Genomic DNA, 27,997 nt, shown 5'->3' with positions numbered 1-27,997 from the left:
GCGAAAAAACATCACGCCGGTGAAAACGAACTAATATTTATTACCTGTTAAAGCGCTGAATGAAAAAAACATGGATACAAACATCAGATTCGCCACAGTTCGATTACAACGTCCATTTAAAGAACACAAAAAAAGAACTGAAATCAGTGCAAAAGAATTCTCCACTTGGATAAGAAACACGTAAAGACAGTAAAGTGCATGTTTGGAGGAGAGGCCCCTCCGAGTCGCGGGAGGGGCCCTGAACCATTAAAAAAAACGATAAAAGAAAGAAAGGGACATGGCATCCGAACTCGCAGGCTCAGTCACAGTTCGGACCTTAGACAGGAACAGCTGAAAACTCCAGTTGAAACACATCCAGTGATAAACATGCAAACACCGCGTCCACAGCTGGGCTGCTTCACATGGTGTTGTACGATGCAGAGGCGGCTCGCAGCTTCTTCTCAGCGGATGCCTTGCGCGAGCGCCTGGAGTGGCCGCGGCCCTGCTGGCGAGGTAAGGCCGCGAGCGTCCCGCCGCCGTCCGGCTCCTCCCGCTCACCTTTTTCGTCTTTAGTGGAGCAATGTGGCGAGCAATGCGGCGAGCAATGCGGTGAGCAATGCGGCGGTGGCGGCGAGTCTTCAGGAGGCGGACTGCTGCTCTGAGGAAACACTTTCTGCTTCTTCCAGGAGTCGTCTTGGTGGGTTGGAGACGTGGTGAGCGAGTCGGGTGAGTCGACTGATAGAGTCCTGTTCCGGGGGCTCAAGTCCAGGTCGCTGAGGTCATGTGCGGACAGTTTGAGACAGTCTAGTTTGGCCAAAGAGGCGGACCTTTTCATGTGAGACGGGGGCGTCAGGCCGGCCTGCCGCAGCCGAGCCTCCAGCTCCACGGCTCGGCGCCAGCCCTCTGACTCCAGGAAACTCCTGCCCTCTCTGAGTCTCTTGTCAGAACCTCCGCAAGCGTCTGGCTCAGTGTCCATGGAGTCTCTGGAGCCTTGGGGCTTCTCCTTGTCATGGTCTCCGGCGGCAGAGCTCTCCAGGCTGACACCTTCATGAAGGAAGGCCTGCAGCTCTCTCAGCGTCTGCTGGACTCTCTCCAGCTCCAGGCTGCTGCGGGTCAGTCTCTTCTGCGCATCACAGCTGGAGCTGCAGCCGCTGGACCCTCCATGAGCGTCTGTGTCCGACTCAGACGCCGTGACTCCACCTAGGCAAATGAGGCCGGGTCGGGTCTGACTGGACTGGCTTCCAGGGATGTCTGAGGTATCAACAGTGGCTTTGACAGTCAGGTTATGGCTTTCCAGAGGCCTGTGCACAGTGAGGGGTTCAGCATTTGTGGAGTCGGGGAGTGAGTCTGAGCAGCTGAGTCGCTGACACTCGGTCTGCTTCCGAGGCTCTTTGAACTTGTCCTCTCCCTGAGAGCTACGCTGTTCGGGAGAACTCTGCGCCGGCTGTTCGGAGCTCAAGGACAAGCGGAGAGGCGGGTGTTCGGTGCTCGGGGAGTGCAGCGGCGAGCGCTGCGACAGCTCCATCTCCTGCCTCAGCTTCTGCTCCAGCTGCTCCGTGGCCCGCCGCACGGAACCGGCCGGCCAGTCGCTCGGGAGCATGGAGGGAGACGGTGGAGTCGGACACCCGCGGGGGGCGTCACCTTCCTGCTCCGCTATGACCAGGTGACACGGGGACGAAGGCGACGGAGGGGTGGCGGGGGAAGACACCGGATGGGATATGGCTTCGATCTCGGTGACGATATGGCGAACTGATATTCCGTTGTCCTGGGCTCGGCTCTGGTCGTCACACCCTTCAGACTGGGGAGACACACAGACAACCATGAGTCAGTTGAATATTGACCCTCTTTTTCTTTTTTGATAGCTTTGAAATACATAATAAAAAGTGTCGTTGTTGTGAGGTGACATTTTAGGAGCAAAAATATAAGAGAGAAAATTGGCTCTTTTCAGGAATTAAGGGGCTTTTTTGTGTTCAAAGGTGAAGAGGTGGCTGTTTTTTATTCACATTAAAACTGACAAGCTCAACTGGGTCTTAAAAGCAGTGTATCTTTCTCACGTCTATGCTATATTGATGCTCGCGCTGCACACGTCGCCCTCTGCTGGTCACTCCTGCTTCGAACGGTTCAATATTTATAGGCGTCATTATACGTATCATTCGTGAATAAAACTCGAGACGGAAAGTTAGAGAAAGAGCAGACTAGGTTATGTTTTATAGGACATGGGTTTTATCAAGTAAGGCTTTATGTCGAAGGATTTAAGGGCACAATATCAGAGAAATGTTGGTGAAAACTATTTAAGAAATACCTAACACTCATTTAAAACAACAACAAAATAATAATAATAATAGTAAAATTAATATTATAAGCAAGAAAAATCCAAACCCTTTAAATATATTCAAATAAATAAGCATCAACTTTTAGCTACGTCACAATCCTGGCAGGCACATGACTGTGGAAGTCGTGTGTGATTTTATGACTGCTTTGTACCTGCGACGTGTCAGTTCCACTCTCCTCTTGGTCCATGACCTCCAGCTCTCTGTCCTCACTATCAAGTGACTCGCTTCTCTGTTGCCCCCGACACCCCGCCTCCGGAGCCAAGACCAGGAACTTTTCTCTGGCCCTGAAGAAGTCGATGCTGTCGGAGCTGTGGCTGGACGAGCCGTCCCCCTCTCCTCGAGGGTCCGTCTCGCTGGGGTTGTTGTTGTTGTCGCTGGCATGAAGGGGCAGAGCGTCAGAGAGACTTGAAGGCTTCTCACTGGGAGTGTCCAGCAATGACGATTCTGCTGTGTCTGAAGCCGAGTCTGCAGGTCCGGGGGTGATGGGGGACTGTTCTTCGGTGCTGCTCTGCTCTGAAAAGACCGGCGACAGTACCAGGGGCTTGTGAGCGGAGCAGACCCCGGTGAGAGTGCCCCTGTGCGCACGCTGGAGTTCAGGAGTCGGGGGGAGGATGTGGAGGGATGGGGGAGGGTGGGGGACAGGAACAGGCACTGTGACAGCCACGCTTGCTGCATTGTCCACCACATCCTCTGGGACAAGAGTGGCTGCTTTGGGCCGGGGCAAGGCAGCCAGGAGGGGGTCCTCACACTCCGACGTGACCTCCTCTTCACCCGGTGACTCGCAGGAGGAGTCTTTGGCGGAGTCTTCGGGCTCAGCACCGAGGGCTTGGAGCACGGCCACGCCCAGGAAGTGATGCAGGGAGGGGGAGGAGTTGTTGTTGTTGCAGTGAGACGCCGAACGGCCCAGAACGTGAGGTGAAGCTTTGCACATGGGCTCCGGACGATCTGAGAGGTCACTGTCCGAATGTGACCGCCATAGCTTATTGTGTCTTTGTTTGCTGCAGGAGAGGGAGAAATGGCGTCATGCTACGTCTATACAAAAGAATATATGTATCACGTCTTCGACCTCCTGAGTAAACTCAGACCAGCACACTAACTTGTCCAATAAAGAATCGCAATAAACACCTTAAAGAATTCAGTTAACTTTAACTTTGAAGACTCATTTTTATGCTAGACCAGAGCCAAGTCCGGCCCAGGGGTCATGCAGGCCAGGGAAGTGAAGAGAACGTGAGCTCCTCACCTGGCCAGCAGAATCCCCTGATACTCCTCCAGCTGCTTCATGAAGGAAGGGTTTGGTTTGGTGACAGCTCTTTTTTCTTTCACGTAGTCGAAAGCAGCGTCTAAAGTCCAGCCGTACTCCTTCATGGCATAGGCGATGACCGTGGAAGCAGAGCGACTGACGCCCATCTTACAGTGGACCAGACACTTGGCTCCGGCTTTTCTGAAGAGAGAAAGCACATTTCTCATGAAGCCTGTTGAAGCTAAAGCTTCTTGAGTCTGAGCGAGCGGAACTCACTTGGCTTTGGTGATGAACTTGTACGTTTCATTCCAGTACTCCAGCAGGTTGGTGGCCTCCTCGTCGTACACGCGGATGTTGTGGTACTCAAACATTCCAGGGAAGAAGTTGTCGATCTCCCTCGTCACATTCAGAATGTAGCGCACCCTAGGTGAAGGAACCCAGAGGAGGTTACCACAACATCTCAACAGAATAGGTTTAATGCTTAACAGGTGGCGCGCTCGGTTTAAAAGCAATCAATTTCAACAGACACTGCCACCTAGTGGGCTCTGAAAATGAGGACAGCGTTTCATGAAGCCTGATCATTAATAACTCTTAGTAGCCAGTAACAGTGAATTTTAAAATCCTACCCGCTGTTCTGCAGCTCCTCCAGGTTGGAGGCGTTCCACTCGGATCCCTGCAGAAACGTTTGAATCCATCTCAGAAACATCCTTCATCTGAACTCAAGCTGTGCACAGAGAGACTTGTATTTACCAGGTAGACGTGGTCAAATATTTCAGTGGGGCTGTCCATTTGTCCCAGGATGACGATCATCTCATTGTCTATGAACTCCTTGAACTCCCTCAGGTTACACACCATCTGCATCTCCAGCTCTGTGCGGATCTGAAGAGGAATCACAACTGTCAGATCCAGTAAGGACCAGGAGCTCTGCATCAAGGTTGATCTCAGGTTTTATTGGTACCGACCCGAGGAAGAGAAAGAAGAACCAAGATGAAACTTCTCACCTCCTTGCTGGTGACGTTCTCCAGGTCCTTCTGCATCATGATCTCTCTGAGCCGCATCTTGATCAGCCGCTCCGTGCGCTCCCTCTCCGTGGGCCTGCTCGCACAGACACAAATTTGTAACCAAAAGAAATAGCATTCAGAACATTCTCTTCCTCCATCTGAGACACAAAGAAACACCTTTACACGCCCCCCTGCAGGAAAACGCTTCTCCAGCCGTCCAACTTCAATGAGATTATTTGTTCCGAGCAGAGAATCGCCACTTTGTGTGTTTCTCGGAAACGGCAGAGGGGACAGAAAATCCGAGAGTGGCCCACGAGCCATCCACAACAACGTGCTCTTGTAAAATATTTCTGTTGTCAGGCTCCGTTTCTGGACGCTCTGCTGGGAGTGTATTTGGACGCCACACTGGTGAGTCAAGCAAAAGTGGTATTTACCTAGAGGAAAGAGTTTGTACGACTCCTCCAACAGTTTCTCACTATATTAATCGCGGTCTAGAGATGAGTGACAAGCACATTCCAGTCGCACTTGTCCAAAACAAGTGGCGTCAGATCGACACCAGGCCAGACAAATACACGTGACACAAAGCGATGGCAACGGTAGAGACGCTGCAAATGAGTAACCCAGAGCAATAAAAAAGTCATTTCCTCGAAGAGCAGAGCGATGGCTTACCATCAGAAATAACAACAACTTCCTTATTTGTCCACCACAGTCTAAGGTGATAGGGTAAACACAGAGCCATGTGTTGGGCGGCTTCATATCACTTGTTTATGGAGTGACTGGCAATCTCTGCACTGACAGTTTCTCAAGCACTTGTCGAGGAAGAAGCGATGCCGCCAAATAACCGCCTCTAACCTGCTGTCATCGCTCCCGACCACCTGCTACCGTCCCTCTGCAGGAGTTTACCAATCCGTCCGTTTGGGTTCTGTTTTTCCACATGTAAATCAAGCCAGCTGAGGTGTCGGCTATTTAAAACGCCCGCAGACCTCCAGAGTGCCAGAGTTCAAGGGAGAGAGACAAATTGGTGTCCGACGCACGTGACTACACACCGGGAAGGGGAATTTCTCCTCTAGCACTAAAAGCCATAAATCCAGCAGCCTGAGCTTCACAACACACCCGTGGCTTCTCCCAGCAATAACACCTTGAGACAAGGCCATTTAATGGCCCTACAGTTGACATTAATAAAAGGGAGTAATTTGAAGTACAATATCTTCAGCTAACAGACAGGTGGGGAGATTATTATAATTCACTGTGAATTTAAATGTCAGCCACTTTCTCTGACCTAACAAATGGGTCTTTAATGGCAAGTCTTAAAACACAAGTGAAAATGTGCGCCCTCAAACTGTTTTTTTGTGATAAAAATCAACGACTAAGCCATTTTTGAGGTCAAATAAAGGTGTAATGTAACACTTTTAACAGTGTACCCTGAAGGAACAGTCAGTGGGTTTCAGATATGGCAGGTCAAAAAGTAAAAGGAGTCAAATCTGAGTCCAGTTTCAGGGTCTGCAGTGAAAGAGAAGCAAGTGTTTATCAGCACGTGAGGGGCCGGTGAACAACATCAAGTGAAGACGTGACTTGACACATATAATCCACCACACCAGCGTGTGGCATGTTGGCTATATGTCTCCTAGCAAAGAGCTGCAGCGGCACGTGCCAACGTGTCCCCTTTTGTCACTTAGAATTCCAAAACTTTTTGAAGGCCCAACAATATTAATAGCAGGACCACTTCACATGATGTTTAAGTTCAATGTCGGAGCAGTGTTTCAGCAGCTGAGAACATGAAGGCACGTGTTCAACATGGAAGGTCAGCGGAACTAGTCTGTCACTGTTGGATCAGGAACCCCATGATTTAAAAAAAAAGTATTGACCAACTCTAACAGTAATAAAAAAATAACAATAAAATACTATTTTACTGTTCTGTTCAGGGTGTGTGTAAAATAGTCAGCACACACCATGAGCTGGTTGATTTGTTAATGATTGTTGAAGTGGTTGCTATTTTTAACCACAGTGAGTTCACTCGGATTCATCCAATGCTGTGAGGATAAGATTAATTATGACAGATTAATTTATTACAATTGTTGAACTTTGACCTCACATATTTTATGAAAAAAATGGACTCAAAGATTTAAGTCTATTTTACCATCTCCAGCCATGCGATTCAGGAAATGGTGACCTGGTGCGACCGTTTTGGAGTTAAATATTAGCAAAACAAAAATCAACTTTTACTTTTGAAGATTTCAGTACCAGAAACATGAATTTAGATTCTGAGACAGTTTTCATAACTTGCTGCTCTCCTCAGAATTAGAATCGTCCTATTCTCTTGGTGAAAACAGACAAACAACTCCATCTAATTTAACAACAACAAACCTTTTCTCTTTCACTAAAAAAACAGTTAACAGTCGTAAACTTAAGAGTCATCTACTCACAAGTCGGCGAAAAGAACCGGTGAGTTGGCCCGGTGCGACTCGACATCCTGCATGGCGTTCCATTCGTTGATGCAGAACTGGTTGGAAGAGATGCGGCTCTGATAGTAGCTGACCCAGGTCAGGAAGAGGCTGCCGGGGTAGTAGTTATGGCAGCGAGCCACCTCGCAAGCCTTGTGGAGCGACTGGAGTGCTGACCTGGAGCGAGTCAGAAGACGCTACATCAGGAGATCGTATTGTCCCGACTGAAGGCTATCAGCAAAAACAGCAATCATTCGATACAAAATGATCCCATCATGTGAAGAGCGCTCACCACATGGCCTGCACTGAAACTGGCTTGAAGACATGAACCCTGTTTACTGTCGACACGCTGAATCCACTGCAGGCAGAGAAACATGGCAGCGAGGTGAAACAATGACTCGATAACAAGAGGAAGCAGAATGCAGGTGCAGATTCTCACCCGTCTCCATCCAAGTGGATGAGAGTGTCGCTCCAAAGAGGTAGAACCAGACCCACTGTACAGCAGCTGCAGGATCATGACAACAAGTCAGGAGACTTCCAAAACCAGACTCACTGGTTCCTTAATTAGTTTAAAGGCTGTCATAAAAATACATCAGCAAATAGTTTAGGGGGAATAATATACATGAAAATATAGGTAAAAAAAAGAAAAAAAATGGGGGCTGAAGGTGGCCACTGGCATGTATTTTTGAGACCATGATGAAGTTTGAGCCAAACCATAAAACTGATGATGAAGAAATGTTTCACACAGCCCGAAGTTTATGTTCAACAAATTATTTAAACATTATTCTCTGGACTGGATAAATGGCTTTAAATAAGACAATAAATAATAATAATAATAATAATAATAATTTAAAAAATCAGACAGTAAGGACACTCTTACTTAAATCGCTTGATCTCGTTTTCCATCAATGGTTTTCTTTTTTTATTTAATACAACAATATCATAATCTAAGGTGGCAGCTATGGAAATTCAATTTCCCACCCCAGATGTGGTGAGAAAAAGTGTGTTAAATACTAATAATTATATGACAACTGTACACATATTTAGCAAGCATAGAAAAATGTGAAGGGAAATTGAATGGCAGATAAGAGTGTTTCAGCTTGGTTTACAGTAAGAATGGGTCACTGGTTTTGTCGCAGGACAGAGAAGAGTTGAGGCCTCACCTATCAGTGGAAAAGAAGTCCATGCCAAGTACAATGCTCTCCTCAGTGTCCTGCCTGCCATTGGTCGAGACAACAACCATGTAGCGGGTTACCTGAGCGTACGCACTCTCCAGACGAACAGCCTTCGGGATAGAGGAGAACAACTGTCAGATTACAGCTTGATTTGACACAGCATGCGTCATGAACTGAACTCACCAGTTTAATCGTGTCCTCTGGCCGGAGCACAGTGAACATAGTCTGAAGGTGTTTTTGGAGGTCACCTGCACAGAAATCATGTTAAACAGCCTTTTAGTTCTCTAAACAACAATCCCATTCTTTAAAGCACACCTGAGTTTGCGAAACCTGGTTTTGTTCACATGCACCTGGGAACTAACTGATCCAACTTTTCTACCCATCATAGTAGAGACAATAAGTACTCTCCCAAATTCTTCCGAGCAGTCAGGAGCAGGTTTTTACCTGTGTGCTTGTTCCTGCTGATGCGGGGGGCTGAGGTCGGAGTGGGGCTGTTTCCTCTGGGCAGGAACAGCGCTGCACCTTTCACTGTGAGGAAGCTCTCACTGATACTGGTAGAGAAGAGGAGAAAACGCTTGAATTATATTTGTGCTCCGAAGTTCCTTAATTCAAGCACAGTCATCATTTACATGAGTCTGCTGACCATGTGCCTCGCATTTCACAGACGACAAGATTGAATATTTGTCATTTGTCAGTGTCACGATATCCCATTCAACTGGTCAGTGCGTGATAGCCTCACCAATTCAGAACAGACGGACTAATGCAAGCAAAACAAGCCCAAATGTGATCTCAGAACACAATGTTCTCGGCTCCTCCACACAGCTGGATTACACACACAGACTTATTCACTCCCAACAGCTGCCAGCGGGGAGGGATAGGGAGGAAATCAGGGGTCCGAGAGGGATGATAAAGTCCCCCTCCTCCACAATGTTTGAATGGAGATAAGAGCTGGCCAGTACACGGCGCTACAGGTTGCATTAATCGGGGTTCTGTTCCCCTCAGGAACACTTAATCTTATTAAGTGTGACTGAGGTCACTGCAATGAGGAGGGGAAGATATGAACTGAGGTCAACTGGATCCCAAACTTCGCCTGGATTTGAGCTTCTCAATTCCTAGATTACAGTACGCTCAGGATGCATTAGCATTCGTAATATATCATGGGACACATGTTGAATAATATTTTGTAAATGTACTAACACACTGTATCTTCATAACAAATTGTTTTCTACGGCGAAAATAATTTCCAACCTTAGCTTATGCAACACTTCTTATCTGCATCATATTTTATTGTGTTTACATGAAAACGTGTTCAGTTTTCAGCTAATATTTGGCATCGAATTTAAAATACAAACAAATGTTACATCAGGACAAGTTCCGTGCAAGGTGCAAACTTCATTTCAAGGATAGAAATACTGATAATGATTTTGGATGCAACACAGACACGGTTCATTTCATCAGTTTTCAGAATGATGTTCCACTGCAGGCAAAATTAACCATCAACACCATCAGGGGAGAGCATCTAAAAGGCTCATGATATACACAGTGATGTGTCACGGGGTGTCAAGCCAAAACAAAATAGAGGGGGAAGCATGTGACCTATTCTTTAGTGTAAGTTGATCTGTCTGACTTTCTTTTTTCTTACGTTACCTTGCAATGTTACCAAGGATACAATGTTAAGCAGAGGTGCACTTTTGAAAATTTTGTAGATGAATAATTCTATTTAAAGAGGCGGCAGAGAGTTAGGGGCAGAAAACAGAGAAGAGTGAGAAGCACTGGATTAAGACAAGATGTATCGAAATATGTACATTTTCTACCAAAAATATTGACAAAATGGACAAATGAGACGAATGAAGGACAAAGTTAAGTCAGAAAAACAGGAACTTGAACAAGTTATATAAGTAGATAAATTAATTGTGAATAGCAAAAAATAGGAGGAAATTAAAAAAAAATCTGTCAGAAACACAACCTGAGGAGACCATTGGATGCAGGAGTCCCTTGCAGCCCCATTTTGTCCAGGTCTGGCCCACATTCAAGTGTGGGAAACACAGCAAACCCAACGCAACAGAAGGACCTACTTCTGCAAACTCTCATGACCGTGTCAAATGACAGCCACAAGACTTCTGAACGTTTACGATCTCAGCGAAATGTAGGTCCTTAAACATCTGTCAGTCTTCACTCCGCAAACGTATTCTCTGCCAAGACGTTTCAGAAAACAACACTGATTCCTCATGTGTATTTAGCCCAAGTTTAAATAAAGTATTGTCTTCACAAACAGCTTGCGTGTAGCTTGTCCTTTAGGTTCAATCAGTTCAGTCCAGGTTTTTCTTTTTCAATCATCTCCCCTTATGAAGAGATACTGTGTTTGGTTTAACTAGCATGGGTCGTGTGGGCTTATTGTCCCAAAAATAGAAAGCATATTACAGTTTTCCTGTGCAAATGAATACACACCTGCTCAGTACAAACTGAATAGGGTAGGTTTCATAGCTTCAGGGGCAAGAAACTAGCGCAGGGGAAGACTGCAACTATAACTCTTCAAAACGGTCCCCGTAAGGGCAGATTGATACCCTACACTCACTGCCTGCTATTCTTTAGGTGTTACAGTTCCTCGGGTTCACATTCCTCCCTCTCACTTGGCAAGAAGTGCCGTCTGCCCTTTAGGCTTCCTTCACTCTGTCCGGTGTAACACCATCCATCCATCCATCCTTGGGGTCATCCGACTGCCCTTCCTGAGTTTTGCTGAGAGTGTGGAAGTGTTGAGCAGCAGTAGGGCAGACAGCAAGACAGGTTGATTAAAAAAAATAAAAGGGCACTTTGCACTGAGCTAATTTCCCACAACCTATTCACTCCTGACGGTGCTGTTTCCTCTCGGCAGCGCTCCATATCTTCACCTCTGTCCTACTTTTTCCAGATATGTCACTTACTCTTTGTGCCTGGCAATGACCATCTATAGCTGCGCTACTGTACATGTAATAGAACCCTGACACGTGCACTCCTTTTTCACCTGCGCTCAAACACATTGAAAGTGGAATCTAATAAGCCTGAGTTTTGACGACGTAGGGGGCTGAGAGGGACTGGTTTCTAAAAATACACCAGCCCTTTAAAAGTCTCAGCTATTCATAGCTGTGCATACAGAGGACTTTGGTCAACTTACTGTACAATGCGGGACCCAGACTGCCTGTGTGCGGGCTCAGAATTGTGACGGTGATTATATAACTGATGTTTTGTTGAGAACCCTAGTGAAGAAAATTCAGCCATCTGCTCCCTTTTTGAGTCAAAAAAACTGGCATTCATTTGGAATATTTGGTGGGGTAGGAAGGCAGTAGGGTGGGTCATTGTCCTGGGCACATCCAAGGCCATTGGCTGAGTCGCAGCAGTAGGTACTTGTTAGGGCAACAGCCACAGACACAATCATCACTATGTAAGGACCACTCCACATAGTGACCGATAAGTGGGTAACCCCCCTCCTGTGTGTGCCCTTATTAGTCACTGGTGGGAGGAAAGTGGGATAAATATAGGGCCTTGCTTGATGCAGGGCAGCCGCTGCTAAGGCCACACGGGTTTACATGAGACATGCAAGCCACTGGAAAATGCTGGGAGCTAACCATATGTGTGTCAGGGAGTGTGTTTATTCAGTCTTAAATTGTGCTACAAGAGAAGAAGAAACAGAGGGAGGCGTGGAGAGAACAATACATGCATGCGTCACCGTTGAGGAACTGGATTTCATTCTTTACAGGACACAACTTCAGTCTGGCCATATTCCAAAGACGTTAAATCCTACTTAATGACTATTTGGATGTGGCGCGCATTGAGTGATGAGAGAGTGTCGCTTCACTTGCGTCACAATAAGAACGATTGTTCTGCTTTTCCTTTCAATGCTGTATTGTAGCAACCAAAAACTTGACTGTTGATAAATGGTTACTAAGAAGAACCATGCTGCATCTTCAGCTTGACGACAACATCACAATGGTGCTCCCCAAAACCATAATAAATTCAATGAATAAATTAAAGCGACCAGCTTTATTTCAAGACGGGGGTTTGTCACAACCAGGCTCCACTTCACAGAACAGTGAGTCTCAGCAAGGTCCTACCATTTTCTAATGTGGTCAGCGAGTGAACTGATAATGCATGTTCCTGCTGGTTGTTTAACCATTAAATGAACACAAGCAGCAGTACAGCTCTTTTTATTGTGTCACCCAGAGAGACCCAAACATTATGCACTATAAAGAGGTTTGTTAATGGGTGGAAAAAAACTAGATCCATGACCCTTTTTCATAGGGAGTTAGCAACTTCAAAGATATAATTATTTGGCTTTTTAATTATAAATATCTGATCATTTGTTTTTGAATACAGAAGAACCAAAAAAAGCAGATTATGGTGCATTTGGAGCTGAAGTGGGTCAGAAGCTGGGTATCAGACAGAACTTAAAATAGTTCTGAAGCAGTACGGATGCCAGTAAACACACTGGTCAGACCCATTGTGTGTTCAAGAGCTTGCAGATCTTTTGGAGCCCTACCAGCTTCTCACTATAACAAGACCATGAGATTCACACTGATAACGTTAATCCTGGTGAAATGGCAACAAAAAATGTGCTTAATAGGGCAATAATGACACTAAAGTACAGTCAGCTATCATCTGTAATGGATAAGACAAAGTACCAACTTCAGCAGAATCAGAAATCAAAGGGCCAGTAGTATAGATGACTGGTGAAGTCTGTGTATTACTGTATTCTATTTGCTAACAAAAGAAAAGAAAATACACAAAGACACATTTTCCTTAAAGGGAAACCACTTAACTTGTTACGGTAAAATTCAATTCAGAGAAACAACTTCTTAAAATTATGTAGTGAAGGTCTTTCAACACTTGGTTTGTCACGTTTTACACCATTCTCTTGGGACTGGTGCGACAGAAACACTCAAGCGGTTCGTCTGATCTCCAGTCAGGTAATAACAGTGTTTAACCTGTGAGTTTACCACAGGTAACACTTGAGTCCTTCAACAGTGTCAGGGCTTGTTATTACTAATCCAAACCCATGCTAAACACAACAAAAAGCCCACATTTAACAGAGCAAAATCAGCTACAACAGGTAGTTATGAACTAACTGCTCAAGAGAGATCCGGGAACTTGCTCACGTGCAGTGCAGTCAAGGGCCACCAAGAGGGTGGACCTGCCAGGAGTTACGGCCACCGAGCACAAACACAGGTAAGGACATAACAGCTCTTGTTTGTCAGCCCCCAGAGCAAAGAACATTCAAGGATGTTGAACAATAATTTCGCTAAATCAACTTGAAAATCAAGCGGATTTGAGGAGACTGCGGCTCTCAGGGTCATGTTGAATTGCCAACGGCACGATAGATTACAAAACACTTCAGAGGAGACTTGAATAAGGCGGATTTTCTGGAAAATTTGATCAAGATGATTACATCATCGTTTGATCATGTTGAAGTCATTTTACATTGATTTCTCTTTCTTCTGGGCTTAAGTTATCTAACAGTGGTCTACACGAGAGTTGGACCTGGGACAGAGGGTTCTTTTGATCTGGACCAAGAAGGGACACAAACATGATGTCAACAAAAGCCTCTCCATGCAAAATAAGGGCACATTTACCTTTCCTCTGAGTGCATGAGATTAGAGATGGGATCAATAAATGCAGGTCTTTCTGCGCCTCCTATATGGAAAGGATGGTACTTGACTAGGCTTGAACCTTTTTTGATCCCCAACACCAACAATAGCGGCTGCATGAAGCCATGACCATTGAATACAAAGCATTGTTTTGCATTAAAACATAGTTCAAAGTCATGAAACAATTGAACACAATAAGACGCAACTACACATTTTTGCTTTGAGGGAAGCCTGATTCAAAGGATGCTTTTTCACACTCCTGGACATTGACTGCTCAGTTTCACTTCCTAAACTCAGTCCTGTTCTGTCACTGCTATGTAAGAACTTCCTCCATGGAGGAAAGGGAAGACAGAGAACCACTCTTCCAGATGAATCCTCTGAATTCCTCGGAACAGGAATCAGGAACTTTAACTTCCAGATCTTTCCATCTTCTTCTGCCAAGACACTCAAAACACATCCAACTCAAGATTATAAGTAATGAGTCAATATAAAAGATCCCGTTAAATATGGACGACAATAATTTGAAGGTGTGCAGACAGACGCACTGAACACCCGGGAAGAATATTTCAAGTGAGATGATTCACACACTGCATGGTGCAAGGATGCCTCTGTTAGGTCAAAAGAGAGCACCAAATGATGAGTAAGCAGCCGTGACGTCACTGGGAAATCCATTCAACAGCGCCCTTGCAAAACTTTTGCCAAACGTGTGTCGAAATATACTCCAGATGACACATACTTGCTATAAAGCAAATAGCAGGATGAGTGACAGATAGCGCGCTAACGTTATTACTGCGATGTTCGTTCTAATTCATGTTAATTTTAGCATATAAAAAAGGTTTCAACACAATAACTCACAACTGGTTGATGCGATTGTTCGCCACCACCGCGTTGCTGCCGAAGCATGGTACCATCTTGGCCCCGCAGCAGGAGCAGAAGCTGACCGCCGGCGAGCCAGCGGCGGCGGACACCGCGCCGAGAGTCATGTCGGCGGCGAGCTGGAAGCGGACGCCGCCTCAGGTGCACCAAGTCCGGGGAACGCTTCACTCCGCTGCCGCGCTTCCGTCCGCAGACATGAGTCAAAGTGAATGAATATCCCCAAATCTCGGCGTTAGTCAAGTGAGAACATCGTGTTCCTTTCCCACCTCGAATTTAAGAAAATGATCCGGAGTGAGATCGCTTTATCTGAGCGTCATGAACCTCCTCTAACCTTCCTCGCGTACAGTGCCGGGACATATGTCTTGGGTCGAACTCTCACTGGAGCCGAGGCAGGGAGGAGCTGCGGACACGTGTTTTGGGGGAAGCTGCGCAGCCAATGAGAAGCCGAGGGAAGTCCCAACCGGCCCGTCCACAAGTGCTGCCGATGCCTCTGTTTACGTGCCGTGAAGGTGCCCATGACTGATACCACAGGGTCCCGCTTCAAAGCCCACCTGTCTGGGTCATCAGTCAGCAGATTAGCAAACATGTTTGACCCCATTTCCTGCCTCCTAATTCATCCACTAATGACACGCTAGGATAATGAGATTCCACCCGTGACTCTCCAACATCACACTGCACAACATGGTCAACTGGGGAAATTGGACTAATGTAATACAGAGAGAAGAAGGGTGGAGACCTGTCTTCATCACAGGCTCCCTCCAAAAACCTTGTGCCTGTGTTACATAAGACGCAAAATGAGAAACAGGCTGCACTTCTCCTGATTCGAGCCCAGAGCAGAGGAATAAAGCAGAGATAAACCTTGATGAAAACACCATCCAAGAAACAAGATTTCACGATTAAGAAGAGTCTGAGAGACTCTCACCTTCTTGGTGCAGTGTTTTAAACCCGATTACATCATCTGGACTTCAACGGACAGTGGTTTTCAGACTTATTGAACTTTGCACCAGCAAGTGCCAAGCAGCCTACAAAAAAAAAAAAAAAAAGCCAAGCGAAACATCTGGATTAAATGTTTTCCCAGCAGTAAAGCGGAGCGTTGAGAAAACGTTCATGGAGTCAGGGCTTTGTGGTTTTAGTGATATCAAGCGGGAGTTTAAGGAAGAAATGGGGCACTAATAACGGCGCGGTTACACAACACATTTTTGGCTGCGGGTCTGTGAACACTCCTGGGGTGTGAGGGAAGTGGTACATGAAGCACATAACATATTTCTTCAAGCATGAAAATGTTTCAGTTATGACTAAAGCACAAGTCGAAGCAAGGAACTCTCCGCTGACGTGCGTGCATCACGCAATAAGTACTATGTCCACTGTTCCAGATACGCCGTAAAAATACATCAGTCTTCATGCAGAAATGTCATGTTCAATTTCCCTCTTTTTTAAAAACAATGTCATTTGCTATCTGAACTGCAGTTTAAAAACAACTTCCGTGGGTCTGAAATCAGTGCCTGTAAAGTACCTGAAGTGTATATATACATCGGATGACACACAAGTGAGAAAAATATAATAACAGTCAAGGACAAGGGCAAAACAATATTTATTTAAAAGAATCGGGCCAGTGGTGGCCAGGCATTTAAAAGGAAAGACGAGTTCCAACAGAACCTTTCTTCAGGTGAAATCTTAGAGAGTGAACTTAGCATACATCGAACTATATTCAATTCCGGACGTTTGCCGATAAAAGAGTATTTTAAGTTGATACATTCAGCAACCAAATGATAAGAACATCTAAGCAATTTTCTTTTTTAATGCTAACAATATTTACTCAAGTAGCATCATTTATGGGATCATACTAAGAGTAAACGTTAGATTTTATGAATCATAAAGAAAAACTATTTGGTTGCAAAATCTGATATACAGCAAATCCTGTTTCTTACAAACCTGTCAATGTTCTTTAACAACTGAGTAATCGATTGGGCTTAACCACATCAATGGAGCCACTGTAGTTCGACATCTGACCTGCAACTCTGCATTGAAGCTTGTCTGGAGTGACATGTTTCAATACAGAACGGGTTCGACAAACACGACTAGGTGTTAAGGGCAATGTATTTGGAAAAAGGGCTGGTCACAACGATGAGCAAGCTAATATTTGTTCAAGTTTAGCATGTTATGTAAGACCGCGAGCAAAGGTCGTACAGTAGGTGAATAGGTTTAAGACTTGATGAAAGTGTTATGCATATGTTAACAAATTTCAGCTGAAATTAACAGTGAATTTTGAGGTATGACACACTGAAGTCACCACCCAGAGTACTTTGGAGTCATGAATCTCCCCTGACTGATAACAACTTCATAGCTTCAGTCACTCTTCACTGTGGACAGGAAGGTTTGTATCACATCTAATGTGGCAGAAGTATGGCAAGTGTTTACCAAAGCAGAGGCTCTTTAATTCACTCCATTCCATTTGGGCCAGATTTTTGGCGACAGCAGCAAAACATGCCTCAACAATTGCAAATACGAGTAGAACTTTCCACTATTAATGAGGTCATTTAACACTCAACATGTTTGGTGCCCAGAGCTACGTTGATTACATCACACACAGACACCTGCACTCCTGTCATCACGTTACACTTTTGCTCCGTCTCACCTTCCTATTGACAGCTCTCACGTCGCGGAGCAGGTTTCGCGAAGGGCTCCGCTAGCAACCGTAAACCACACAGTCCGCGCGCGCACACAGCTGCTTCAGTCATGTGGTTGTGTTTAGTGTCGTCAAATTTACTTGCCCCTTGGCGGGAACTTGGGTGCTTGTGGTCTGGTAACACGAGAGGCTGTTGTGATGTTTGGCTGAGATCTGGACGAGTTGCACAACTGTCCTCTGCTTTGTGTCTCGGCCAGTCAGTAAACAAGGGACAAGACGCACTGCTGCCTGAGGACCTGCATTTCCATGATCGCCTCTCACAACCAGCATTTAAACAATACCAACTCGTGATTTACAGCTGGCATTTAAATGCCCTTTTTTGTCTTCACTGGCGAGTTCGCCTCAGTCGGTCACATACAAACTTTGGTTTCTATAAGAAAAGCAATGGAAAGCTATGCAGCTATGACCACATCACGGCGGACCTCATTGCTGCAAGATGCACCCATGGCACACCATGGCACAAATCTGACTGGTAGCAACAGCTGCAGAGTGGAAGATCATGAATACATGTTTAAACAATGTAACATTTTTGCACTTTACATTGTTTTTGTGTCATTTAAATGAGTTTTATTTAATGGGCATAAGTGCCTTTGGACAAAGTTATGTTTGTCTTACCTGTTCTGTCTTGTTCTTGGTGATCTAGCATAATAATTTCGACCTGTACCACCAAAATGATGCGGGCCACATTCAACTGACCACTTGATGCAATGGAACAGAAGCTAGGAAGCTAGCTACAGCAGAAAATGTGCTGCCATCGCCATGCAAGCTTCAATGTTTCTTCTGTTTTTTACATTTCAGCATTCCCACTGACAGATAAAGAATGTGCTATTTAAATATGGCATATTTCCAAGAGGAATAGGAACCCAGTTACTGACACATATGGTGGAAAAGGATGGTAGAGGGCAAACTAGAGTCACGATAACAACACATAAAGGGAAATGGACAGTAGGTGATCATCTGAAATTGAGAATATTTTCAAATTATCTAGTTTGCCGCTTAATACGGGGCTCAAGAAACTTTAATTAAATTGACAAATGCAACAAAACAGCTTACTACTTCTTTTAGGAGCAGCATTCAGGATGTATTTCCTTCATGCAGGTTCAGATACAGTCTCTGATGACATATTCCATGTGTCTCGTGAGCACATGTTCACCTCCACGTTCACCGTTATCACAAAAACCCAATTTAAAACAGACTTAAAGTGGGTCAATCGGTTAAAAAAACAAGTCATGTCAGATCATAAAATGGAACCACTAGTCTTTGTTTCCAAGTCACTAGAGTAAAAGCAAGTGTTTGGTTGCCTCCTCAAGTTCAAATGTTTGCTGACCACTCTGTAGCGATAGCAGCATTTAACCTTGCGGAGTCACCGAAACAAGAAGATAAGGGAAACAAAGACGCCCTTTTGAGGAGAGGGTCGAATTCAGTCCCATAAATATGGTATCGTAAATTTGAAAGATTCTGCATCGATTCGTGGCATAACATCTGAAATGAATACAAACACATTTTTGTTACCATTTCATCAGAGTAGTCTTGATGATTCCAGCGTCATGACTAATGAAGGACAGGGCATCAAGGTGAAGAGGGCAGGTGGGCGACTTTGGGAGCAGGTTTGACATCAACAGACAGAGGAGAACCTTAAACCTGACAGGGCATGTCTTTACATGCAGAGGTAATTGCACCACTGTTTAGCCTCCAACTGTTCCCTTGCTGTACCTTGCGCTTCTAGTTCTTTGAATGACTTTGTGCAACTGCCCTCATTACCCCGCTCCTCTTGCTTGCGCAAACACCCACAGCTTCAAGTGCAACAACACAAATACTTCTACAATCTGGCAATGAGCCCCCAAGGCATAGTCTTTGTGACACCACAGACAAGTCAAGAACTTCAGTAGCAGCTGTGATGGACCAGGCAACTCAAATAAACCAGTCAAATGAAGGTTTATATAACGTCAATGTTTAGCTCTTGTTTGACTGCTTTACAGCTGTCCTGTCACAACTACGATCCTTCAGCCAATAAAGCTGCAGAGCTTACTGCAGTCAGAGCGCTGAGGTTAAACTCTTCCCATCCAATGTCAGCAATTGGCAGTCACATGCGATCAATACTCCAACTGCTTCTCAGCACTCGAACCCAGCTGGACAGCACAACCACTCCACCTGTGTGGCACGTCTGGACATTTTGTGGCACAAAAGTGCAGCCTCTCCGATATACTTGGTCCATTCATGTCACCAAACTACCCAGACTTCCATCTCTCACTCTTGCAGCTCCTCCCATCTTTTGGCCAGCAGCGTGCTCCTGAAGTCAAAGTTGGTCTGGTTAATCTCCTAAATCTTCACTTTCAATCTTGCAGAACATCTTCCACCACAAATCACTCAAGACACTACAGTGGCTCCTCGCTGCCCGCACCTTTATTTTCTTTAGATTTGATGCTCACTTTGCACTCCTGAACTGATAACTAATAGCCTTTTAATCTTTCAATAATGTTATCTTTTGCTGAATGCATTGGCATGAATCAAGTAAACCCTTTCAACAATCTGTTAATAAATGCAGTGCATTTCAATTAGCAGATGAAACAAACTGTTATTCATCTGATACTCTTGTGAAACAATGTGATCCATAATCCAATTTTTCACGAGTCACATCAACCTTTATTGTACCAACATCATTATATAAGACATGGCGTTGTTCGACTCCACTTTGTTCCCTTTCTGAACTTTTACTGTCATTGCTTGTGCGTAACAACTCTTTAAAAGTTGGTTTGTGAGAACTAAGGGACACCGCAGTGATAAGAATCTTTACAGCTGGCAGTCATATTTTTATAACAAGAAAAGGTCAACTCACTTCTGGCTGGATGAAAGACTGCATTGATTCGTTAAGTACAATGGTCGATGGGAATACGGTTCATTACCAGACAATAAAGCCTCCCAGCAGTAGTGAGAGTATCAAGAAAACACAATTGTTGATTCTTTTAAATGCATCTAATTAATTAGATCACGATAAATTCATAATAATCACACTTGAATATGTCAGACAGAACCATCAAGCTGAATCTGTACGTAAGACAAAGCACCAGGAAGTTGTCTCATTTGAAATTGTGTTACATCACAATGTGTAAGAAGAAAGTTCATATGAGATGAGTGTGTTATTTCCATCTATTCTTCTAAAAAAATATAATAAAAAGTCATGAAACTTAATATCTTAAAGTTCCGATTGTAGTCTTTTTTTATTGCGAAATATAGCCACTTTTTTTGTGGGGGCCGATACAGATTTTTGGAGGTTGCTTTTTCTTGTATTTCCACAGCCAAAACACATACACAAATGCCCATATCTGCCCAATAAATTGATGCAACCCTAGATCTAACACTTTTATTTCACCAGACAAAATGCAGGGTCTTCTTGTGACAGGAATGCCACGCATGAGTAAACCATCACTGGTGAACACAGATCGAGCCACTCTGAAAAGAACGTGTGGGATATAAAATCCCCCCGCTCATCATCATATTCACCGTCAGAGTAGTTCACATTCATAATCTCTGCTCCCTAAAAAAGCCTGCTATACCGGCATCTTGGGTCATGAGATCAACGTGCCTCGTAGCAGAAGTAGTTTTTGGTGAACCATGAATTCGTACTGAATTTCTTTTTAAGCAGACTGCGGGTATTTAAAGTTCTTGCAGGCCACAGAAAAAAAGACGTAGCGGGTCGGATTTAGCCCAGAGGCCGTGAGTTTGACACATGCTTTAAACTTATCAATCAAAACCTTCGCTCTTACAAATTCTTGTCTGCCCTTATCACAGCCCATTCAAAAAACTATGCGGCAGAAGTGGATAAAAGGGAAATAGTTTACACAGTTGTGATCAAAAGATGAAGAGTTGAGTGAAAATCGTTGGCAGTTCAATAAGGTGAGTGATCGACTGTCTAAATATCTGGGTATCGATCAAGATATCTATCTTGGAATTAAAAGCTTGTATCTACAAATTAACCTATAGTTTTTACACAACTTTGTGACCCAGCGTCACATTTACCAAGTGATCACCACTGTGTTAATAATCCATGACATTTAACTTGACAGCAAAACGCAGCTTGAGCATTGTGTGAAATGTACTGTTCAATCATGTGGCCTTGTGCACTTTGCCCGGTCACATGATATCCTCGCAGACAGTCACAAGCTGGCCAGGAAGCAGCCTCTTTTGTTTGGCAGCCACAGAAAGACAAGACTGAGCTTCTATCACAACCCTCTCAGCCTGTTGAGGATTCTCACACAACCCCCAAAAACATTGGTTTCGCAACCTAAAGGAGAGCAACAGTCCCAGGCAGCAGAGTTTGGTGGGAAGATGAAGTTTTTAGAGGGCAGATTTGTGTGAGAAGCTTGTTGACATGGTCATAACAGAGCAATGTGTGAGTCAACTTTTGAAGAATATCAACTGTCTCCACATGCTCCGTCAATTCCACCGCTTCTTGGATCCATATGTAGGGTGGAGAACTCATATTTAACTGAACCTGGTCGCTTATGTAACGCGTATTAGGGGTCACTTAAAAAGACCCTTGGCTGCACCCCATGTGTGTACACCAGCATCAGTGGGTATGACTTCACCAGCTGCAGCATGGAGCAGCTTTAGTGAATTACCTAACAGATAATTGGAACCACAAGCCCTCCTCCGCTCTACTGGGGTGTGTAAAAGCTCGCTGGGGTGATGTCACCCTGTTTTAGTTCGCAAAAAAAAAAGTGTTAAGTCACCTCAAATCCTTCCACGCACATCTAACATCGGGTTTTGTTCAGGACCACTGTAATCACTACATGCAACGCTGGAACATAAGACTTGGACTAAAATGGGCTGCACATGAGGATTTGTGACACCAAATTTGCCCACCAGGTGGTACCTTGGAAAACACCTATGACTCGTCTCGGTGACCACTCCAAATGGGGGTAACACTCTGGATGGGGTTCTGTATGAGGGGGCTGCACTCCCACTGGTTTCCTCCCACAAGCCAAAAACATGCTCTCCTTGTGAGTTCTCTGTAACTCTCTACTGGTCAAAACAAGTGTGAATGGCCGCTCAAGCATCCTTCTCTCGCTCACCAATGGTCTTAGCACCAGGTATCCTGGCATTATGACCACTCTTAAAAGTTCAGGAGGACATGAGGAGGAATGGCTTGTGTCTGCACAGAGGTGATTAAAATAGATCTGGAACTGTAGTAGCTAGGAGTCGCCAATTTCACTTGCAAGGGTGATGTTACGCAACAGCAACGGTGGATGCCCTTCAATTTGTTTCTCGCAGTGAGGTTCACATTCACTCATCACTGGCTTCAATACACAATGCTGTTCAAAAGAAGCGCAAAAATCTGCAATGAAAACAAATTTTAATCTGTTTAATTGTAAAAATCAAATTGTTTCCTAAGTAGGATCATGGAAGGCTGGAGTCCAGCCTAGCTAGTTTAACAAGAAGGACAATCATTCCCAAACATTTGTCAAGAGTCATCACGAGTATGTTTTTCGACTGTGGGAGGAAACTGGAGTGTTTGGCGGAAACATCCACAAGCACAGAGGGAAGCTCGTGTCACAAAGTGTGCTCAAAACTCAGAGTTGCCCTAAGGGAGTTGCAGCAGCACTAACCACTCCTCCACGGTGACGCCAGCATGAAAACAAGTATTATTATTATTATTATCCTTAAAGAACTGATGAAGGATACTGAACGAGATTGCAATAATGGATGGAAAATATTGAAGCAGAAACAAATGAAAATGATGACAGTAAATATAGAAAATTTATTTTATGAAACGTTGCACATTCAAGCGTATTATACCAAGAATAAAGCTGTTAAAAAACTGACAATTGACAATTTAAAAAACAAGCATCGCCAATAGGTGTTGAATGTTTTTCCTGATCAAGACATGCCTTTAAACTCCTTGCTCCTTGTTGACACGCTGGTAGCCTCCACGCCGGTTCAGATGAAATTTAAAAAATGGCAGAATCAAATCAAACAATTACTTAGGAAAGGAGCAGAGCATTTCCTTTTACTGTCACGGCTGATTTGATTATTTAATAAATCACATATTGGCCATGCCTGGCTCCAGTTCAGTGACTACATCAAAGACTTTAACAGGAGGTATCACTGGAGTTGTTGCTTTTTGAACATCTCACTAGTCGGGGTGAAATCTGCCACATTTGTGAGCATGTCTACATTTCCTGAGAAATGGCTTCGGATTTTGACACGGCCTTCAGAGGTGCCGCTCAGTGGAAAAGGATTACAGCAGTCTGAAAGGGGTGGGATATGTTACGTTGTCAGTATATTTAAAAGAAATCTGGCTTGTACTTTTGCTCTCATGCCTGACCTAATGAAAGCCTTCGAAATCTGCTTCAAGAATAAGAAGGTACATTCACAGTTGGTTGCAGGTGAAGACGAAGGCAGCGCTGGCCCATATAAGTCCACTAAAGATAGAAAAGCAGCTTGTAGTCAGACTAATGATTGTGTTTCTCTGGAGGGTGATTTACATCTGAATTGATAAGACAAACAAGTTGATCATTCTGGAGGCTTATATCTTAAAAGCGACTGAAGGTATACGCACATTTGATGATAAATTTCTACTGTTCTGTGTGAGAGTCTTCATCACTTATTGTGTTTGTAGCTCACCAAGGACTGATCTACTGCAGTCAATGAAACAAAAGCATAAATAACAGCGGTGACGTCACTTGTCTATTTATACAACTTCCAGCACACACCCATAGTATCTGCTAATTCCGCCGTCTGTTCCATTACACTATACACAAAAAAGCCCTTGCAACAACAAGTCTGAGGAAATTCCAAGAGAGTCATCACTCACTCATGAACTGCCAAATACAAAACCATCAACTCGCAAGTTTCATCTCAAACAAATTCAATTTCCAATTACTTTCCCGAATGCAGACAGTTCTTTATAAACCTGCGATAAAAATAAGTCAGCAAAGGATGTGACCTTGTGTATACTTTCTGACAACAAAAGTTCTTTTGGAAGAGGCTTTCCTTGAAAGGAATGAACTTGTGATAGATGGTGAGTGTTATTTATGTTTATTCAAGTCATTTCCTCTCAGCAGTTTTTGTTCATGGGAAGTTCACAAACCCTCTATCTCATGACACACTGCATCCCGACAATTGTGGCCCATCAATACTTCTATTCATCAGTATACTTCAGCTATAGGTGATGAAACCAAAGCAGGTCTTCAGAGACAAAGTGGTTCATAGTTTGCTGCGCTGCAGATTAAGGCATAGAATTTTTTAGGGGACATTCTGGGGGACCCCTTTTCCAGTGGCTTTGACCCCCCTCTTTGGAACCGGACAAATCTTGTGTAGAAGACTCTGAATACTGCCGACTCAAAACACCACAGGAAAGATGCAGATGTGGCCGTAACAGGTGGTTCACAACGCTGGTTACTGTGTTCCAGTGGAGTTCTTGTAAGTGAACTTCACATTGTTTTCTGGACTGGAAACCTTGTACCAAACTTATGCTTATAGTACGAGCTACGACATGGTTCAAGGCCTTGGGTTGCAGTGTTGCAGAGAGATGCACATGAAGTTATGAAGCTGCAGCAGACGACCATCCAACATCGATGTAACGACTCCCCCTAGTGACGGTAGCCTCAACATGCACCGTGACTGAAAAAGAAGGAAGGGGCTGTGTGTCTCACCTCCTGGGACGGGAGCGACAATCATCTTCACCACTGCCAGACTCCTGAAGGGAAAACACACAGAAAAGACAAACATTTAGTTTGGAAATGGCCTGAGTGAGACTGCTGAGTCATCACAACAGCATGAGTCAGTCTTTCAGCCAAGAACACAGGAGCAGAAAAGGAAGAGCTGAATGATATTTGCACCACTGGCTGAGTCAGACTCAATTAACCTTCCGTCAACAGACGCCCCGGACGCGAGTCTCGCGCTTTTGAGTTCAAACGCTTAGTATTTCAGAGCTGGGGATGAGGCAGGCTGCTGACCACCCCCCACAGTGCCTCCCCCAAAATGCAATTATCCTCCCCCACCCACCCACCACAGCACCCAGCAGTGTCCACCACACACACATAGAAGCATTTTAATCCCAGCCCCTCGCTGTAATCCCTCACAAAACTAAGAGGAACTTTCTCTTTGGAGTCAATCTGTCCATCCTGGCGGAGGCACAGCCTCGACTACACACAAGAACACACACAAACATAGAGAGGACCTTAAGCAGCGGGAAATGTGGAGACACTGAACTCCACTTAAGACGGTAATGCTGCTTTTGATTAAAGAAGTGATGAAGGAGGGGAAGAGGATGAGGATAGAAAGGTCAGCAAGAGAAGGAGCGTGAATTTGGGAGGATCCAGGCATCATCTCTCTCTCTCGCGGATCTGATCAAGCTTACACGGCAGATGGTGGAATGACGCTGCGCGCATCAGTCGCCCCGCAGCCTGCCCTCAAGACAAACTGTGGCTATACAACACAAACCACACACACACAAAATGGTTAACTCAGCAGAACTTGCAGACAAACCATTACAGCCCTCAGCATGACACCTTTCAATCGTCTTGACAGTATTTATGTCAGCAATTTTGGCCCTAAATAAGAGGACATAACGCACAGGCTCATCGCTATGGTTACCGCAGCACTGCATGGATGTGTAGGGAGTGGTCCTGCGGCCAATGAGAACAGCTGTCGTGCTGCTAGGCAGATTAGTGTATAGGACCACCGCTGTAAGGCGATACTTTACACTTGGAGGCTGAAATGCATCCATTTTGTGGCAATGTTCGGATCATTTGTCAGATTATTGGAATTACCGTCGCCATATAATATTCATAATGAATCAAAGAAACACAAGAGGACTCACTAAGCCGTGCCAAAAATCTCATGATAAGCAGCTGGTAGCCTCCACTTTAAAAATATCTGACACAAAATGAATCTCATATCAGTCAGGCAGCACATGTCGGCAGTGCCTCCTCTGACCTTTACAGATTTGTAATTACAAAAAATAAATCCTGCAGGCTGATTACAATAGTAAAATGTAAAATGTAGGACACTTTGTTCAGACGTGCACAAATAATCTAGCTCTGAGCACAGAACAAACACGGATGTGCTTAAGTTGTACATAGAGGTGTATACAATCTATCACATCCAGCAAGTGTAAACCTGCACGCAGGACTGAGGAGCGCTGGAGCATTCAAGGACAAGTGGGGGGTGCTCAAGCACCTTCACTACAGGAGAAGATAAATCAGGATCAACGGCCATGTTTATGAGCATCATCATCATCATCAGATAGAGGCTTCTTATTAGTGACCCCTGATGAAAACACTGAATAATAAAGGAAAAAAACGCTGGGATGGAGCACCTCATCTCGCACCTCTTACCTAACACATCATATCAACTGTTCCAACTTCCTTCCAGTCACGCTGAACTCTGCTCTCTGTATACATGATCCCATCATCTAATCCGACCCCCTACTTCCGTCCTCACATTGTGATCAATACCTGTCAATCCATCAACTTCTTCCTCGTATATTACCTCTTTCCTGGATCACACTCGCATACTGTTTCATCAAACCCCTTCCTTCCTCCTTCTGTAATGAATGCTTCCTCCAACCCCACCCAGGTGTCTCTTACACATCCTTCCTTGACACTGTGTTACATTACCATAACTAGACTATCAGAAGTCACAGGTTGTTTCTTTGGCGAAAACTCTTGACTTGGTCCACATCAACTTCAATTACAAATGTTCTGGTCTTAATCTGTGATCTCCACTCCTTCAAACTGTGTTTCTTGAACGACATTGTTGTGCCCCAGCAAGCCAAACTTGCTTCCTGCCTCGGTCTGAGTGGCCAATAGTTTGGTTCCAACATGGTGTTCCATCATAGTGACACCTTTATAGGACCTTGATTCCAGTCTTGGTTAAGACATATAAAAGACTCAATCTTGACTCACGCTCAGGCTGCTCTTTGACTATGTATCTTGTGTTGCTTTGGAGCACTGGAAATAACCGCATTGAACCACCATCAATTCTCCGCTTCCCCATGTCTCGCACCATTTTTTTTTTTTTTTTGCTTACAGTGTGTGTGTCTGGAGGGCAGAAGTGAGAAGTGTCAGGGAGGATACGAGCAGAGACTGAGAGTCCCGGCCAAGGCTGACAGCTCTGTCACACTAACCTGCTTCCAGCCAGCTCCCCGCCTCCACTGTCACTTCCCTGACCGCAGCGAGTGACCATCAACTGGGAGACAGTCCGACACATAAACCGCACCACAAACTATTCCCACATCACGACTTCAAATTCGTTGAAAAGGGCACATATCCGGGGGTGAAGTGACTTCCTGTTTGGTGGGGGCGAGTTAGCAAACAGCTAACAGCTCAACTTTACAGAGTTTAAACAACAAGGAAACAGAAGATAAAGTCGCTAGAAGGAGACGTGGAGAATCAATAAGGTTATATGTGGTGAGAGTAGACAGACGTCACCGCAGCAGTAACCGGGTACTCACCGACACACTCGGGCTGGAGGTGCTACTGGGGGTCGGCGACCGCTGGACGGTGACCAGCGCCATGTCCGCCTTCTGTAGCTCGCGCCGCGGTCACCTCCGGGCGTGAAGAGACGGAGTCCCGGCCATTATTCTGGACATAAACGCCTCGGTGATCCCGAGGTCTCCCCCGGTCGCCTCTCAGTTGCCCAC

At 44.9% G+C, this 27,997-nt stretch overlaps 1 protein-coding gene across 2 annotated transcripts; it reads right to left on the bottom strand.

The window, feature by feature from the left end:
* Positions 1-36: 36 nt before the first annotated feature.
* On the bottom strand, positions 37-27,997 carry LOC128764073 (protein phosphatase Slingshot homolog 2-like). Of its 2 annotated transcripts, XM_053873508.1 has the most exons (15): positions 27,809-27,997; positions 25,005-25,048; positions 8,614-8,720; positions 8,353-8,417; positions 8,158-8,279; positions 7,434-7,499; positions 7,287-7,352; positions 6,977-7,171; positions 4,554-4,647; positions 4,303-4,431; positions 4,179-4,225; positions 3,829-3,975; positions 3,553-3,753; positions 2,464-3,310; positions 37-1,777 (listed from the first exon to the last, which is right to left on the bottom strand). In XM_053873508.1, the coding sequence occupies exons 1-15, from the start codon at positions 27,869-27,871 to the stop codon at positions 398-400; spliced, it is 3,573 nt and encodes a 1,190-aa protein (XP_053729483.1). In that variant the 5' UTR covers positions 27,872-27,997; the 3' UTR covers positions 37-397. The 2 variants fall into 2 exon arrangements, with proteins under 2 accessions (XP_053729483.1, XP_053729482.1); XM_053873507.1 differs by lacking the exons at positions 25,005-25,048; positions 27,809-27,997 and adding an exon at positions 14,643-15,003.

Source organism: Synchiropus splendidus, chromosome 8 (genome assembly GCF_027744825.2).
Source record: "Synchiropus splendidus isolate RoL2022-P1 chromosome 8, RoL_Sspl_1.0, whole genome shotgun sequence".
Lineage (NCBI taxonomy): Eukaryota > Metazoa > Chordata > Actinopteri > Syngnathiformes > Callionymidae > Synchiropus > Synchiropus splendidus.
Note: the sequence above shows the minus strand (reverse complement) of the source record. Positions and strands in the feature narration are given on the sequence as shown.

Coding starts and splice junctions, on each gene's coding strand:
- LOC128764073 (XM_053873507.1), bottom strand. CDS start 14,770: ATGACTCTCGGCGCGGTGTCCGCCGCCGCTGGCTCGCCGGCGGTCAGC. Junction 7,500..8,157: donor GACTTCTTTTCCACTGATAG/GTGAGGCCTCAA, acceptor ATGATCCTGCAG/CTGCTGTACAGTGGGTCTGG. Junction 7,353..7,433: donor ATCCACTTGGATGGAGACGG/GTGAGAATCTGC, acceptor CTCTGCCTGCAG/TGGATTCAGCGTGTCGACAG.